Here is an 18,670-nt window from a genome sequence, read left to right as displayed (position 1 = left end):
TTATTTCTCTTTAATTGAGTGCCAGTACAAGAATAGGGCTATTGAAATTCGATATTAAGTCAACTTGTATGAATAATAAAGTCCTCCAGAAGTCGTACAATTGCATGCAATCGCCATCTCTTGCGAGGAGTGCGAAAACTGCGTATAAAGAAGGTTTCCTTACCTTGATGAGGTAAAAATCTCTGCCTTGAGGGTCCTGGCACAATCGATTTGCTACTCTGAAATAGAAATGAAAATATAAATTAGACCGCGAGTCTCGTCTGCTCTAGAATCCCGAAAAGATGCTAATTATTTTGCCATTACGATTAAATTAAATTTCACAAGATTTTTTTTTATTTCACAAATTGTCCCTTGATTTCATATATATATTTTAGATCATACGAATGTTAATTATTTTTATATATTCACGTTTTCACATATATTCCGAGTTATACAACTCTTACAACACCGACTCTCATCTCCAAAAGAGAGAGATTCTATTTATAATTTCTCTTTACTCTGGGATCTCACAAAGATACTAGAATATATTCTAGGTATTCCGCAGGTTACAGATTTAGCTAAACGATTCACGGTTTTCATAGATCGTAGAATTTATTCCTAAGCACAAGTCTCAAGTATTACATCCTGATTTCGTTCAAACTTCAACAAATCTCAAGATTTAATTAAAGTATCGAGTTAGGTTATGTGAGGTTACATTATTGTATCGCACAGAATCTTTCTCATATTTTATAAATACAGATATTAATTTCTATTTCTAACGAACCGAGTGCTTTCTCTAATTCAACACGTGTTGCATTTCAATCGATTCGCCTTTACTGGATTTTTCGCGTCCCCAGAATTGAGGTTAAGAGATTGACAGGTCGCGCGGAACCACGTGGCTGAAACGATACGCACTTTTCTCGTCACGTCGATGCCCTTCAACACGGCCTCGAATTTCGAAATGTTGTCGTAGGTCGGGGCCGAGGACACCAGTCGCATCTTGGAGGAATATAATGCTTTCAACGGGTCGAACTTGTCACTTCCCGCGTCCAAGCTCTCGTCCGAAGTATCGCTCTCGTCTTCCATTGATGAGTTTCACGTGGTTCACTTGCACTTCTTTCGACTCACTCGCTGTCCCGTATTATCCTACGTTTTTATCAATTGATCTCTGAAAAGGGAACAGCCGACGTAGGATGACAGCTCGCACGTACACACGAGTAAACACGTGGGTTCACGGATCCACGCCGCGGCCATGTCAGATTTTGACGTCAGAGGCGGGAAAATACACGCTGACAATTTTTGCGTGCCATTTTTTACGCAAGAAGATATTTTTATGAAACACAACTTCAGATCTCTTTGTAGAATAGAAAATTTTTTTTTCGCTTGACAATCGATCAACAAAATAAAATGATATCAAACTCTATACATTTTATTTTTTTAAGAAATAAAATAAATGTTGTTGGTTGATTATATTATAAAGGGAAAAAGAGAGATGGTTTTTGGGATATTTTAAAGGTGTGCTAAAGTAATGTCTCACATCGAAATATTTTTTTCTCTAAAAATTGGCACGTCAGAATTTTTTAGCGTGTGTTTTCTCGTCTCTGACGTCACGATTCCAACATGATCGGGAGCCTTAAAGTGCAGTCGCACGCACGAATCGCGTGAGGGACGACTTCCTTGATTAGGAGAAAAAAGGAGGGAAAAAAAAACATCCGTTTCTCGGTTGATTAATGCGTCGCGATAGTATTTCAGAGAGAAGAGGATGTTAACCCGCGGTGAAAACTTTCTTTCGCGGTTGCGAGTTACGTAAATGCAGTCGAGCAGAAGGTGCATAGAAATGCACCAACGGGGAGAGCGCGAGGTTACGCGCACAGGAAGTGAAACAGAAGCCAGAAAGAAAGTTCTCGCTGTGTTTTCACTTTCATGGAAATTGTCCCTCCCTTCCCCTTTCTCTCTTCTTTCTGCATTATGCGAATTAGCAACGAATCATCATCTCGCATCGATGAACAGCCCGCGAGGAATCGATTAAGTCTCTTTTTCGCAGACCGGAACTTTGATGAAAAAAAAAAGACATATTTTTGTCTTCATTAAATATATCTCTCTCTTCTTGGATCTTTTATCTCTCAATTTCCGATCACGTGCTTTCTCCTCAAAAGTGTATATTTTTACAATAGTTTATTTAATAATAATTTGTTTTTTTTTAGAAGAGCTTATTCTTTATATATTTATATTCTTACATTCAGCATGGAAGATCGTATCAGGAAGTAAATCTATTTTTAATTAATTTTAAGGAGTTACTTATTTTAGTAATTCATATTTATCTGTTAATGTTTATTTTATTAAATGTAACTATATTATTTTAAGAATAAATATAATATAAAATTTGAGTAGTTTAAAAAAAATTTTTAATTTGTGGAATTAAAGATATAATTATATTGAATTATCTTAGATAATTTTGATTAATTTGTATCTTTATTCATTTATTATATTTAAATTATTTTTAATTTGTTTATTATTAAGATTTATAAATTTAAGACTAATAATAGAATGAATAATATTTAATTTTAATTCTATTAATATATTATATTTTGATAGATTGAATTGATCATTCGATCCAACACACGTGCTTTCTCCTCAAAAGTGTACGTAATGATTATTGAGAAACTATATCTCCTTAGTTTGCGCATAAAATACACTTGCTCTCTTTTTTCCCTGTTATCACATTCCGCAGAGATTTTTCTATTTCTCTTCTATTTTTTTCACGCATCATTACGTCTTATATAATCTCGTGTGCGGGTAGAAATATACGCGGGCGGAGAAAGTAACATTATTATCAAGTTAATTCCTTTTTCCAGACGAGTTTAAATTAGATTCCAAATGAAAGTGCGAACGCGCACGATGTATCGGAAGTCATTGCGAGTCATTGAGATAAACAGATCTCGTTCCGCAGCTTAATTAGCCGCTATTTACTGAAAAAGAATCTCAATTTACTATAAGAGATAACATGAAAAGTCTATATGTACACATATATTTATAAGTGCCGCATCTAAATTATTCTAGACATACATAATACCCACACACACACACACATATATATATATATATATATATTTGGAAACTTTAGATTCGTATCGCAGATAAATATTTCATCTCGCTCGCTAATTATTTTGTATTACACGTGCAGGCAAAGTGGCACTTTTGTGTGCGCGTTTTCTGTGCGGAAAGCGACCGATTTCCCACGCCGCATCTAGCGGCGACGCGGTGAGTGAATAAGCCGCGTTCAAAGCCATTGCCTACGACTGAGCCGCGTTCAAAGTCATTGCGTACGGCTGAAGCTGTGGGCAATGCTTTGCCCACGGCTGAAGCCATGGACAATGACTTTGAACACGGCTATTCCCGCATCGTGCGGAACTTTTCTCACTTGATACACAATACACTATTGTCGAATCTAACGTGCATTGTATTCTGTTTCCAGGTGAACAGCGGCGTGTAAAGGGGAAAAAAGGGAAACAAAGGCAGAATTGTCCGGGCGTGGCATAAGGCGGAAGGCGAAAGAGGAGTTTCGGAGAGGTGGTTTTAGATGTTAGAAGGAGCGGGGGTGGCTAAAGTGGCCCCGCCGCCGGGTCCCGATGCCGGTCCCCGTGTCTCAAACGCCCACATTGACCTCCACCCTCGTGCCCAAGGAGGAATCGAACATGCCTTTCATAGACGACGAGTTGTTCTGGTATGACAATGACGGAAAGATGGATCTGACCCAGTGCCTTCAGGTGCGAATTATTAATCTGGATTAATTAGACATTCGGTTGAATCATAAATGCATATCCGTTCCGTTTTACTAAAAAAGTCGAGTTTTTTTATATTTAAAAAGTATTTACAATAAATTTGAATCTGTTACGTATGTATATTACGTACAAAAAAAATTTGGATTTTGAATAAATATTTGATTTCAACACTGCCTTACAAATCGTTTATTTGAAACTAATAATATTGATTTAATGGAAAAATAGGTAGTATTGAAATAAAAATGTTTAATAGTTTATAATCATGTTTTTCGAATTTTGGGGATTCTGATGCGAAAGGATTTTTTTTACAAAATCAATCTCAGTATTATTAATTTACAATAAATTTTAATCTGTTACATATATCCTTTGTTATTAAGTACACTAAAAAAAATTTGTTGAATTCAAATAAATATTTGATTTTAATACTACTTTACAAATCATTTATTTCAAACTAATAATATTGATTTAATGTGAAAAATAGACAGTATTTTGGGGATATTGATGCAAAAGAGGAGCTTTTTTTTTTACAAAATTAGCCTCAGCATTATTTATTAATTTTTCCATTATTCATGTTAGAAATTAAATTTCACACTTTTATCCAACAGTATAATTACTGATTTGTGAATAATACAATAAATAAAATAATTGAATACAATGAATAATAAATATCGTGGACAATTACTTTCTCAGGAGAAGTGATTAATTAGAAAAATGTATAGCGGAACTTATTTATATGAATCAATTCAATATCTCGAGATCATTAAATTGAGATGTATTTTTTTTCTTCTTCATTATTCTGAATTTCTCGTGTTTTCAGCAGAGCAACACGGGCCAGTCGGTCGAATTTTCCCCGATGGAATTGAGTGCTTTTGTCGGAACGCCGGCGGCGCCGAATGTGCCGGCGGAGGAAGGCGCTGGTATGTCCGGCGTCACAGGGGAAGAACTTTTCGACCCCCTGGATTTCCTGCGGGAACTCGAGGCGGAGGCTAGCCAACCCACCTCCACCACGACTCCTTCCTCCTACAGACGACAGAGGCACAACATCGCCGCCGCGAATCCTTTATTAGCGGGTAAAATGAAGCATTTGAAATTACATTGAAAAAAAACCCGCTTTTACTTGTTTAAACCTGGAAAAATTACTTAATTATCTCTCGTTCTAATTTATTTTCCTTTTTATGCAAAAATCACTTGTAATTTTAAATTTAGTATTTTTATTTGAACTTTGTTTATACATATGTATAAGCATTTATCCACTTTATTTATAACATTATTTTATAGCATTTCCTATAATCCCATGTTCAGTGGAATTATTTTAATCTTGGAAATATATTATATATATATATATATATATATATATATATATATATATAATAAAATATATATAATTATATACATATTATGTATAATAAAAAAAAATATATAATAGAATTATAATAAAATTATAATAGAATATAACATATTAGTGGGATAATATGATAGTACATATTAATATTTTCCCCTATGTACATAGTAAAATTAATCGAGTATATTTTATATCTTATTGTGGTAGATATTAATATTAATATTTTTATTGTGATAAATATTAATCAGAAAAACTTTCATAAAATTCTTCCAATACCATATTGTCCCTCGATTACCATAATTAATTTGGGTAAATTTGAGAGAAAATTCTCCATGTATAATCTATAATATGGATAACAATATTGCATGATTCTGGGTTCTTTGACCCCGGCATAATCATGTAATTTCACACAAATATTTCTTCAGTGTACATTCATGTTCGCATATCTTTTTTTCCACGACACGTGCTAATAATTTTTTAATTTCGCAGAAAAATTGGCAGCCCCGTCGACACAGACGTCCCCGACGTCCATCCCTTACGCTTCGAGGGCGGAAATCAAGACAGAAAACATTCAGCCAGAACCGAGTAAGGGTAAGTCATCCGAGAATGTTTTTCCATCGCCTCGTATGTCGATATTGCAGGAATTTATTACCGACGAGCGGAACGTCAATTTTTACCGACAGCAACTCCGCGGCTCTCTCTTCCTTACCGACGCCGAGTACATTCCTCCTTACCTTCGCGCAATTCCCGCGGTCGGACAGGTCGCTGCGCGCGCGTGCCGGAAGTTCAAATCGCTCGCAGCCGAGGAGGGAAACCGGCCAAGGTCCCGCGAAATGCGCGTCCACATCCGCGTTAGCGATAATAATCGCGCGTGTTCCCGCGTGCAGTGACTCGAGGATAGAAAACACGTGTTCGCGTACGTAAGTACGGTTCGCGTAATTTGACGTCGCGTCGTAAATCAAAGTTCTCGTTTTGCGATTTCGAACATTTTGTCCGCGCGACATTAAATCATCCGTGAAAATGGCGTCTCGCGAATATTGAACTTTCGTACATCTCGAATTTTAGTGTTTGTGTATCGCATTATCGCACGAGTATTCTGCAGCAACCTCTTCTTCGGTAACGAATATTTTCTGCTTTCGTTGATCAGCAAAGGTAATCTATACGACATTTTGCAGAGTAATGGCCTGCGAATATAATTGAACTTTAACCCTTTAACTTGTTGGATACTTTATTGTTTGACGAGGCTCTTTGAATTCCTTCTACATGTTAAGCCTTTTAGAAGGTATCTAATTGTAAGCATTATTTCACATTATTTTGTGAATATTTATTTGATATGAGAAAATTTCTTTCAAATAATAAAGACACAGTTTTATTTATTTTAAATAATTATTTATAATAATTTATTTTAAAAGATTTATAAGGTAGTATTGAAATAAAAATATTTATTAATTCAATAATTTTGTTTTCAGTATACAGATTTATTCAAATAATGATATGTTAATTCTTGCTCCAAGAATTTTGGGAATTCTGATGCAAAAAAAAGTTTTTATTGAACATGTATGCATGTATACATGTACAATATATTGGACAAGTATTGAACATAATGGTTAAAAGAATAATTGGAAATAGAAATAATTATAAATAGTAAATAGATGGCATTATCGTTGTTTTTTGACATTTTTAAAATGATGAATAAATTTGATCTTCCAAAAGGCATAATATTTATGGGCAATTCCATTAATAAAATATATACACTATTGATATATCGTATTTTTTGTGTATCTTGATATAAAATTATATATGAATTCGAGAAGTATAAGAAGCATTGAAAAGGTGAGTGGTACATTTTATTAATTCTAGATTCCACTATGTGTATGAGAATCTGATTTCTGCAAATTTTAACCTCCCTGAATGGAATAATAAACATTCAGAAATGATTGCTAAAAATTATATAATAAAGCTAAAGAGGAGATTTTTGGGAGGGAAACATAAATAAAAATGATGTAATTGCGTATATTAAAAAGAAGAGATGCTCTCTATCGAAATATTTGCGGTCTCTTTGTTATTCGGAAATTTTTCTCGTTTCGCGGTCGGACGAATTCGTATCGACAATTCTCGGATCTTTTCCAGGCCGATCTCGACGCGGATTTTTCGACGAGGCAGAGTATCGCGTTGCAATTTCGTCCTGACCGCAGGCCGCGACGAGTAATTACGAGCCGTTAGAACACAAATTGAAGTGGGTGCTCATCGTTGTTCTTTTCACATTTTTAGAAAGCGGTTGGAAAGTGAGAAACCAAACTTTCTAACAAAACTATTACAAATACAGCTCGAAATCTGCTCGTGCACACCCTAATATTAAATATGAAATATTAATTATTAAATTGTAATAAAGAGCTTCGGAGTCTGCAACTAAAACGCGCTGAAATAATGTTACCCGCGAAAATAAAATTGTTATGTGTTTTTTTCGTAGAACAATCTTCAGGTTTTAATAAATGCATATGACGTTGTACCAAAATAAAATTATATCTATGGCGTAATAGCCGTAGTTTGAGAAAATAGACATTTTTATTTGAGAATAATCAAATTATTATCTGAAAATGATGTATTATTTTTCAATTCTATTTATTTGAGAATTATTTTATAAAAAATTATTATACTAGGAAAACATATTTTTGTAAGTATCGATATTATTATTTCACACAAACGTTAAAAGAGATAGATAATATTATATAATTATTTACATAATTATATAATATAAAATCATCTCTTTCGATCTTTGTATGAAATAATAATTGACACTTCTTAAAAATTTTTTTAATAATAATTTCTTATATATTTTAAATATATTTTATAATTTTTTATAAAATAATTTTCGGAGGCTAATCTAATTATTCTCAAATAAATAACACATATAATTCTTTCTTTTGATTTTTTGCGAGAAATAACAATATCGATACTTTTTTAATTAAACAAATTTTTTTATGTATATATACACGAGTTCCAAGAGAAGGATTCTACAAAATTTAATGAGAAAAGCGTGTATCTTATATGAGATATGACGCAAGAAATGCCTGGCTTTATTAAAGTATCGACGATATTGCGTCTCGCACATAAAAGCGCACATACACTTAGCTTGAAAATCCAGTTCTAATCGGGACGCGAAAGCAGAGAGATTAATTGGATTGAATTTATTAAGGATGTCCCGCGCGCGTGTTATCCGGCAGATTTCGATCGCGATACTCCAGTGAACTCGTTGAGCGAGGAAAGCGAGCGCATAATGTGTACACGCTAATTTTCTGGCGTGTGTCTTTCTGGCGCTAGCATCACTTTCACCCGGGTACCCGGTGCATAACGCAAAAAGAAAAAAAAAAGCGAATTTTCACGCGGGACGCGCTATTACACGCTCGATCGAGCGAACGGGCGGACGTGGCTTTTTTCCACGACAAATAGCCGCGTGTCGTGATTTATCGTGACATTTTCGGCCCCTTCCGAAACGCGAGTGCATTCGCGAAAACCAAAGTAGGACAAAAGAAAGTAATCTCTCATTAGACGTCGGAACGCGAATAACTATATAATTCACTTTCGACTCGTTCCGTTACTACTGGAGCGATCACGGTGTGCAGCATGCACGTTTCTTTAGACGACTTTCGCGATTTGTTAGATCGCGATCGGTGCGGAATGTGCAAAATTCAAGTCTGTATAGTGTCAAGTCTCGCCGTTAAATTCTCGAGAATTTTGCGCGGCCCATATATAATTCCGCGAGAAAGAGCGGGATAGGGCAGAAAAGAAAGGAGAGAGAAGACCAGGGGGGAGAGAGGAGGGAGGGAGGAGGAGAGAGGAGGAGGGAGGGGGGAGAGAGACAAAGAGGAGAGAAGGGAGAAGGGAAGGCAGAGCAAGAGGAGAGAAGAGAAGGAGAAGAGAGAGGAGAGGAGATGAAAAGAGAGTAGGGGAGGAGAAAATGGAAGATGGAGGAGAATTAAAAAAATATATATATAAATTTATAATAAAAATATAATGTGTAATATAATTTATAATATAATTCATATAAATATTATATAATATAATTATAATATATATTATATATAAAATATATATTTTATAAATAAAATGTAATATGTATTGTAAAAAAATATAATATGTATTATAATTAAAAAATATATATATAAATTTATAATAAAAAATATAATATGTAATATAATTTATAATATAATTCATATAAATATTATATAATATAATTATAATATATATTATATATAAATATATATTTTATAAATAAAATGTAATATGTATTATAAAAAATGATATATATAATATTTTATATTTTTCATATCTCCTTGCGTTATCTCTCTCACAAAATGTTCGTTTCCATATTTATATCATCGAGTTTTGAAATCTCTGGTATATAGATTCTGGTAGATCTTGAACTCGAGAAGGAGGAAGGGAAATCTTGCCTCGGCTCCCTAGTGTTTGCGAAGCGCGGTATATATAAGTTCCGAATCCCGGGGATTCTATCGCCTATGCGGATTCTCCCGACACCAGCGCGTTGGAGAGGATCCATCGGATTCTGGGCTTCTCCTATAGCCCTATCCCCGGATTCGGGATACCGCGGATTCCCCGGGACCGGTCGAAAACGGGGTCCTCGTCGCGTCCTCGCGTCGGAAACGATCCGGGGAATGGAATTCGTCTCGATAACGCGCGCAAGTGCATCCAGCATCCTCGCCTTCTCTCCCTACTCGGTCTCGGTTGCATCCAGCTGTCCTCCGCCCGTTCGCTGCACTTGTCGCTACCCTCGTTCCCTTGACCCTCCCCAAACACATAAATTCTCTCTCCGGCTTTTTCCCTCCTCGCGTTCCGTCTATTACTGCACTCTCGGTTGGGGAGCTCCACGGAAATAGATTCGAGATCCGTATGCGCCGACTTTCTCCGCTTCCTCGCTAAATAAGCGAAACAAGTGCAGCGTGCGCGAACTGCGTTATTGCGTCGGATTTGTGTTGCGATTCGCATCCGCCGCGTGATCGATCGAGCTTTTTAATTAACATTTTGTACTGCCGATGTTACGCAGTTGAGGAATTAAATTTAACATATGTCTCGAAGTCTACAGGAATTATTATTGTGTTAATTTAACACAATAGATAGATGTGTGCATTGAAAAAAAATTTGTTAACTTGACTAAACCTGTCAACTAAATTACTATTTTGTTAAATTAACATATATTAGTATTTAACTCAAATGTACGTTTTGTTACATTTAATTATAAATTATTTGTTTCAAAATAAATGATTTATTAGGCAGTATTGAAATACATATTTACTTTAATAATTTTTATTTGATACACGAATGAACTGTCAAAAACAGCTGTTTTTGACGTATATACGCTAAAAAAATTTTTTTGTTAGATATTACATTTAATTTAAATATTTTTATAGGTTCAATTAACAAAATAATATTTGTTAGTTGAAAGTTTTGGTCAAGTTAACAAATTTGTTTTCGGTATCGATCGATCGATATATACCTTGTGTGAATTTTTCGCGCGAATTTTTAATTAACATTTTGTACTGCCGATGTTACGCAGTTGAGGAATTTGTGTTAAATTTAACAAATGTCTCGAAGTCTACAGGAATTATTGTATTAATTTAACACAATATATAGATGTGTGTATTGAAAAAAAATTTGTTAACTTGACTAAACCTGTCAACTAAATTACTATTTTGTTAAATTAACATATATTAGTATTTAACTCAAATGTACGTTTTGTTACATTTAATTATAAATTATTTGTTTCAAAATAAATGATTTATTAGGCAGTATTGAAATACATATTTACTTTAATAATTTTTATTTGATACACGAATGAACTGTCAAAAACAGCTGTTTTTGACGTATATATGCTAAAAAAATTTTTTTGTTAGATATTACATTTAATTTAAATATTTTTATAGGTTCAATTAACAAAATAATATTTAGTTGAAAGGTTTGGTCAAGTTAACAAATTTGTTTTTGGTATCGATCGATCGATACCTTGTGTGAATCTTTCGCGCGAATTTTTAATTAACATTTTGTACTGCCGATGTTACGCAGTTGAGGAATTTGTGTTAAATTTAACAAATGTCTCGAAGTCTACAGGAATTATTATTGTATTAATTTAACACAATATATAGATGTGTGTATTGAAAAAAAATTTGTTAACTTGACTAAACCTGTCAACTAAATTACTATTTTGTTAAATTAACATATATTAGTATTTAACTCAAATGTACGTTTTATAAACATATGTTAGTTTTTAAGTCAAATATACGTTTTGTTAAATTTAATATGTTATATTTAATTTAAATATTTTTATAGGTTTAATTAACAAAATAATATTTTGTTGAAAGGTTTAGTCAAATTAACAATTTTTTTCACAAAATGAATGCAAACTTAAATTTTATGTAAAATTAACATAGTTTTAATGTTAAAATTAACTAAAAAAATGTTAATTTTATATTTTATCTTATCTCTGCCTATATTATAAAATAAAATCAACATTTTTTTCTGTAAATTTTAACAGATTAATCTTGCCACTAATAATACGGAATATACTTATTGTGTAAAATTAGAAACATATGCACATTATGTTATTTTTATATGTTCTCTTTTCAGTTGTTTGAGCAATTTAACATTTGAGTTCAATTAATACATGAATGTGTTAAATATTGAATACAAAAATTTTAACAAGGAGTGTTTTTATCCAGAAAACACAAATTTCTCAACTGTTTACATGAATTCTTCTGAAAAAATGTCAATTAACGTGACCGAAATTAGCGTGAATAATGCATCCGTGACATCAGCAGCTTTAACGTTTTGTCAAATAATGAATCTATATAAAGGTACATATATATCTACTTTGATAGCATCGTTAGATTGTCTTCTAATCATCTTTTATGTCCCTCTTACGATCTTTTGAAATATGCAGAATATTTCAAAGATCGATAACGAGGAGGGACGATCCAAGATATTTTTTTTTCATATACTTGATGCGCTTATAATCATAATACATTTTTTTAATGAACATTAACATATATGTATCTATACATATTTCGATGTTTGTGTGAAATAATAATATCGATACTCTTGCAAACATATTTTTTTATTTTCTAATAATTTTTTATAAAATAATTCTCAGATAACAATCTGATTATTCTCAAATAAATCAGTTTTATTCAATAATTTGATTATTTTTAAATAAAAATTTTTTAAATAAAAATAAGTAATATATATATATATATATATATATATATATAGTTGACAGGTTTAGTCAAGTTAACAAATTTTTTTTCAATGCACACATCTATATATTGTGTTAAATTAACACAATAATAATTCCTGTAGACTTCGAGACATTTGTTAAATTTAACACAAATTCCTCAACTGCGTAACATCGGCAGTACAAAATGTTAATTAAAAATTCGCGCGAAAGATTCACACAAGGTATATATCGATCGATCGATACCGAAAACAAATTTGTTAACTTGACTAAATCTTTCAACTAAATATTATTTTGTTAATTGAACCTATAAAAATAAAAATATATACATACAGAAACGTATAAAAAAAAACACATATATTTTGTTGATATTATCGGGTTCATGAGGAATTGTTTGATATACTGCTCCCGTATCACGTGTTAGGTAATCGCGTGGGAACGGACGAGATGGAGATTAATTGCGAATCCGAGGGAGAGAACTAGAGGGATATCTAGGTAATTCTATGCTAATTGCGCGCCATACTCTCTGAATGCCCTCCTGATCGAGACTGATAACTCGTTTTCAAGCGATTCCACTTTCTGCACGACCTTTTACGCTTTTCTGGGTTTCGCCGGGACGCGTTATTTCGCCGTGAGAGATATGCCGGTTGCGTGCTCCGGCAAATCACCACGCGACGTTGCACTTGCCACACTTTTGCTTGGAATTCGCGAGTATTGCAACTTTCTTGCGAACTTTTACCGAAGGGAATCTCTTTCTTTTTTTTTTTCCTCATCTCGCGAGCAGAAACTCTTGCGATGTATATATCGGGGTGTCTAGCGGTCAGGGAAAACCGGGTATTGTTAGGACATTTTATAAATCTGCAATTTTTCTGTCAGGAAATTTGACTATTTATCTGGATTTTTCACATTATTCTTATTTTTATTTCAGTGTATTATATATTTCAAAATGTATTATAACATTGCTCAAGAACTTTATTTTAATTCATTTTTTATTAAAAATTACATATTAATTTTACATAAAATCACACAAAAAATTACACAAAAAATTATACATTAATTTGATTAAAAATGTTTTGTTGTGATATTAGATACCATTAAATATATTAAAATATATGTATAATAATTTGTTAAGATACATTAAAAATAAAATTTGATATAATATAAATAAAAAAGGTAACATTTAATTGATTTATCACATAGATATATGCAAATGATATATTTGGAAAAAATAATATTAAAAAATCAGGGAAAAAATGAATTTCTGTTCTTGGAAAATCTGAAAAAATCGGAGAATTTTTTCATCGAGTCTGCTAGACACCCCGATATATTTACGACTCATTCCGATTGACTCTTCGCGACGATTTATCTCCGATATCAGAATATATATCTCCGACGATAGGATTGAATAAAAAATATTGATATACGCGTGCGAAACTCGAGTTAAGACGTGCAATATTTCGATACCGATCTGTCATCCTGGACTTACGCATTTTTTTTTTTTTTTTTTTTTCAAAAATTCCTTTACTCGACCGTCAGACGTCGGTTTTTTTTCGATATCTTATAATAAAAAATATCTTATATAAAATTATACAACATAATATCTGAGACGGTCTCATTTTTTTAGGTAATGTTTCTCTCTGCATCCCTAGAGAAAGAGAGGTAGGGGGAGGGAATTTTTCAATTTACTCAAGCTGTAATTTTTTCTTCCTAAAAAATGTATACGCTTCTTTAGATTCACGCGACACGCAACTGCGTTACACGGAATCGCGTGTAACGAGTCGGCTTCGAGGGATCCCGGGGTCGGTTGGGTAATCGGCTTCCTCGTATTGCCACACGCCGCGTCGGTGCCACAAGGCGCACTTCTGTGTGGATCTTTCTCTCTCTCTTTTTTTTCCCTCTCCTTCTTCCTTTCTCTCTCTCCCTTTGTCCGTATATCGTTTGAAAGTGAATTCAAGATGGCCACTTTAAGAGAGCCGGCGCGTACACGCACTTGTGCGTATATATATATGTGTGTGTGTGTGTTTGTGTTTTGTGTGTTTGTGTGTGTGTGTGTGTGTTTGTGTATGTGTTTGTGCGTGTGTGTGTGTGTGTGTATTTATGTGTGTGTGTGTGTGTGTGTGTGTGTGTGTGTGTGTGTTTGTGTGTGTTTGTGTGTGTGTGTGTGTGTTGCGCGGTCGGTGATAGTGCACAGCCGCGTATAACGAGAGTGTTGACATTTTCTACAATCAGGTCAGGGCCCTCCTTGCCAAGTGTGTGTGTGTGTGTGTGTGTGTGTGCATGTGTGCTGGCATTACCTGTATATACCCTTCCTTAAGGCGAATTCGCACGCGGATGTAAACAGCGTTCTGCGCCACAAAAGGCGATCTTTATCTGTCTCCCTGTCTCTTTCGATCTTCTCGTTGGATTTGAATATCGCTAGGATGAATTAATATACGTGCATAAGTGTTTGATATATCTTAACGGAGTCGGAGTGTGATAAGGCACAATTTCAATTATGGAAACTTTGTATATTTTCTCTCTCGCTTTGCTTAATCGCGTGGAGATAAAAAAGATAAGTGAAAAAGTCATCATTACATTTTGTAACCATCGTGTTTTTCTCTCCTTACACAAAGTGACATCATATTGTGCGATAGCTTCGAATTGAAGTGGCTTCGCTATTTCAATTTATCATGAAAAGAAAAAAAAGCAGTAGTAGTTCTAGGAGAGAGATAAGCTGATAGATTGCCTAGATAGAATCGATGGAATTTCTATAACTTAACAAGTTTGAAAATCACTTGGCATATAGGAGCGAACTCGGAGGAACCACCTGTTGAAAATCGATCGCTGTCTGCGCAAACACGGTTCTGTTACCAGGGAGAAACTGAAATTGTGCGCACACAGTTGAAAAATCTGCGTTAAATTTCACAGATATCACATGTCCCAAACGATCCAGACATTTTTGCGTCAATTTAATATGGATATGTTTTTTTAAATGGAAACACGAATACTGTATTAATATTTGAACACAAAATAGATGCAAAACTTCAAATAATTTAAAATAATATTCGTGTAAAATTAACATAGTTTTAATGTAAAAATTAACTAAAAATTTTAGATTTGATTATCCTGACTTATAAAATAAAAAGTCAACATTTTTTTCTTGTAAATTTGAACAGATAAATCTTGTCACTAATAATAAAACAGAACATATTTATTGTGTAAAATTAAAAATAGATGCACATCGTGTTATTTTTACAATTTTTTCAGTTGTTTTAATAATTTAACATTTAACTTCAATTATATAGCACGATAGCAATGTACAAAATTAACACATGAATATGTTAAATATTTAACACAAAAATTTGAACGGGAACCATTTTATATACATAGTTATTTCGAGAGGATGGATTTTTCTTTGCTCCAACACAATACACTACTGGTATTGCGATTGCGACAGATAACGTTTCTGTTTTGCCGGGCACAATTTCGCTAATGGTCGTGTTGATCAAACCGTCGATTACGTAAAATTGGCGGATGCTACATCGTCGGAATATCGGAGACTCAAATTAAGGCCCATTTGAGGTGGACAAACAGCATTCCAATTATTAGCGCGTAAAAGATTCATAACTCGTGTTAATGCAAGTATTGATTGATTGATTCGCGTTGTTTTAAGCCGCGCAAGCGACTGTCATATACGATAAAAAAATTTAAATAAATCAAAGAAAAAAGAGAGATGAGAGATGTATTTTCTAAGCGTGGCAATTAAATTATATTTATTAGCCTCAACAGAGATAGAAAGAGAATTAAAAGGTATTTTCAGTCTCGAGAAATTTATTCTTAATTTATTTTTAATTAACGACTCTGGAGAGGGAGGGATGAAAATGACTCTTCTGACACGAACGAAAACATCGGCGTCGCTGTTTAGACTTTTCCACATCTCGCGTTGACGTTGACGAGCGGGAACAAATGCGGGGAGGCTGTGACTGGTTCAGAAGGGGTTGACAAAAAAATCTCGAGGGCTGCAGTTCACGGGAACACGTGCAGCATCGTATATCGCTTTTTCAGGGAGTCGTATGAGTTCGCTTTTTCGAATGCCCGGGGTTGTGTTTGCACTGTGGACTTCCTCGGCAGTTCCCCTTTTTCGGCAACTGTCAAAGGCCGCAGTTGCACCCTTTCCGTTTGAGAAAAATGCTCGTCGTGATCGACGTGTTAAACGACGCTCAAGAGAGAGAAAGAGACTCGAGCTCGTTTTGAGAAACGTCGGAAGTTGGTGAAAAATGCGAATTAATCATCGAGATAAAAGAACAATATTTTCGTCAAGATACGTCTATCTCTGTTTTTCTTGTTATTCGAATATTGCGTTAAACGCACGTGTGCGGAATCGCGATTGGATTCGTAAGACGCGTTCCGGGATTTTTTTTATCAGGGATGCGAAAACGTATATAGTAATGCAAGTCGAAAGAAATAATGTTAGTCGACCGATAAGAACAATATATTTCCATCCGTTTGTCTCGTTGCGATGAGACTCTTCTATTTAATACGTAAATAAAAAGTTCCGCGAATCTTATCTCCGCGTAGCAAGGAAATGAGCGTACAATTGCAGTAATAACAGCGTGCGATAATTAAAGCGCGTATATATATCCGTTTATCGAACGCAGGAAAATTATATGTCAATCCGCGGAAAGTATCGATCAGCTGATTTACGTCAAATTCGAGCGCGAATATTAATGCGCCTTTTGTGACGTGAAAGATCTTTCTTTATATATTTCGCTATTTTTTTCTCCTCGTGTATAGCAATGAAATGAGCATACAATTGCAGTAACAATAGCGTGTATACACAATTGTTTATCTTACGCAGAGATATTATACGTCAATCCGCGGAAAATATCGATCAGCTGATTTACGTCAAATTCGAGCGCGAATATTAATGCGTCTTTTGTGACGCGAGAGATCTTTATTTATATTTCGAGATATTTTTTTTCTTCTCGCGTATAGCAAGGAAATGAGCGTACAGTTGCAGTAATAACAGTGTGCAATAATTAAAACGCGTATATATAACCGCTAACCTTACGCAGAAAAATTATATGTCAAACCGTGGAAAGTATAGATCAGCTGATTTACGTCAAATTCGAACGCGAATATTATCGCGCCTTTTTTATGACGCGAAAGATCTTTATTTATATTTCGAGATATTCTTTTCTCTTCGCGTATAGCAAGGAAATGAGGGTACAATTGCAGTAATAACAGCGTGTAATAATTAAAGCGTGTATATACATACAATTGTTTATTTTACGCAGAAAAATTATATGTCAATCCGCGGAAAGTATTGATCAGCTGATTTACGTCAAATTCGAGCGCAGATATTAATGCGTGGTCTTTTGGTACGAAAATATTTTATTTATATACATTTTGAGATATTTTTTTCTCTTCTCGCGTACAGAAAAATCGACGGCAAAAATCCTCTTCATCTGTCTAATCGCTCGCAATGAAAAGATATCTCTCTCTCTTTCTTCGCGGTCGGGCGGATCTCGTCGCGTGCGAAAGATACGCGAAAAATTCATTGCGTTTATCAGATCAAAGTTGAGGTTGGATTGTTCCGCTCTCGCGGAAGTCTCCAAGGCCCGTCCATTGTGCCGATACATACTTGGACTCCTCTTCCTTCCCTCTTTCTCGTTTTAAAAATAAGACTCGCGCTGCAGTCGACAATGCGTGCCGGTGCGCCTCGGTAATAATTAAGTCACGAAGGACGGGACGGTAACCTTAATTCCCACGAACATCGTGGCTTCGTATAGTAGTAGTCGTAGTCGTAGTTGTAGTCGTCGTCGTCGTCGTCGTCGTCGCCGTTCCGACTTCTGTGCGTCCGATGTGTTTTCTCAGTAAAAATGCATTTCCGCGACGCGGTCTCACCGACGTTGTTCACTCTCCTTGTCGTTGCACGCTCGCTTTTCACAAGGGTGAGACCAGGAGAGGGCAGGAAGCGGAAAGCGGGGACCAGGGGGAAAGGAAATTTGTTATGCCCAAGGACTAATTTCTCGCTTCTCTTCCCAGACGCATATACTTATTTCAGAAGCGCATGCACCTGTTCATGGACGAGTCCCGAATCGACGCAGGAACGGAAAAACTTGAAATCTCTTAGGATTTCTCTCTTTGAGAGATTAAGGTGGTGGTCCTGCCTAAAGCATTTTTATCGGTAAAACGTGAAGTTCGATTTAACCATGAATATTTTTATTAGCTATACAGATTATAAAAATTTTTTCGACAAATAAAGTATTAATAATAACGAACTGTGAACGCTATAATTTTATGTAAAGAAACAAAAAAAAATTTTTTTAATAATCGATAAAA

The 18,670-nt window shown here is 34.5% G+C and overlaps 2 protein-coding genes across 8 annotated transcripts in view; one reads left to right on the top strand and one right to left on the bottom strand.

Moving 5' to 3' along the window:
* Lsm11 (U6 snRNA-associated Sm-like protein LSm11) overlaps positions 1–1,237 on the bottom strand; it is a 34,998-nt gene extending 33,761 nt beyond the window's left edge. For both annotated transcript variants that reach the window (XR_003820902.2, XM_029311049.2), the window contains exons 1-2: positions 895–1,237; positions 164–218 (exon numbers count right to left, since the gene is read on the bottom strand). Coding sequence is in view for 1 of the 2 variants with exons in the window: in XM_029311049.2 (XP_029166882.2) it covers positions 164–218; positions 895–1,065 (226 nt within the window). In the remaining variant the exon portion in view is untranslated. The remainder of the gene's footprint in view (positions 1–163; positions 219–894) is intronic.
* Eip74EF (Ecdysone-induced protein E74) overlaps positions 1–18,670 on the top strand; it is a 240,643-nt gene that overhangs the window by 80,988 nt on the left and 140,985 nt on the right. For 5 of the 6 annotated variants that reach the window (XM_029311035.2, XM_029311034.2, XM_029311038.2 and 2 more), the window contains 3 exons: positions 3,455–3,746; positions 4,579–4,831; positions 5,593–5,694. In XM_029311035.2, the coding sequence (XP_029166868.1) occupies positions 3,609–3,746; positions 4,579–4,831; positions 5,593–5,694 (493 nt within the window). In that variant the 5' untranslated portion in view covers positions 3,455–3,608. The remainder of the gene's footprint in view (positions 1–3,454; positions 3,747–4,578; positions 4,832–5,592; positions 5,695–18,670) is intronic. The other variant, XM_029311037.2, reaches the window with a different exon arrangement.

This window comes from Nylanderia fulva, unplaced genomic scaffold (genome assembly GCF_048542155.1).
Source record: "Nylanderia fulva isolate GAGA-0341 unplaced genomic scaffold, ASM4854215v1 Scaffold34, whole genome shotgun sequence".
Taxonomy (NCBI): Eukaryota; Metazoa; Arthropoda; class Insecta; order Hymenoptera; family Formicidae; genus Nylanderia; species Nylanderia fulva.
Note: the sequence above shows the minus strand (reverse complement) of the source record. Positions and strands in the feature narration are given on the sequence as shown.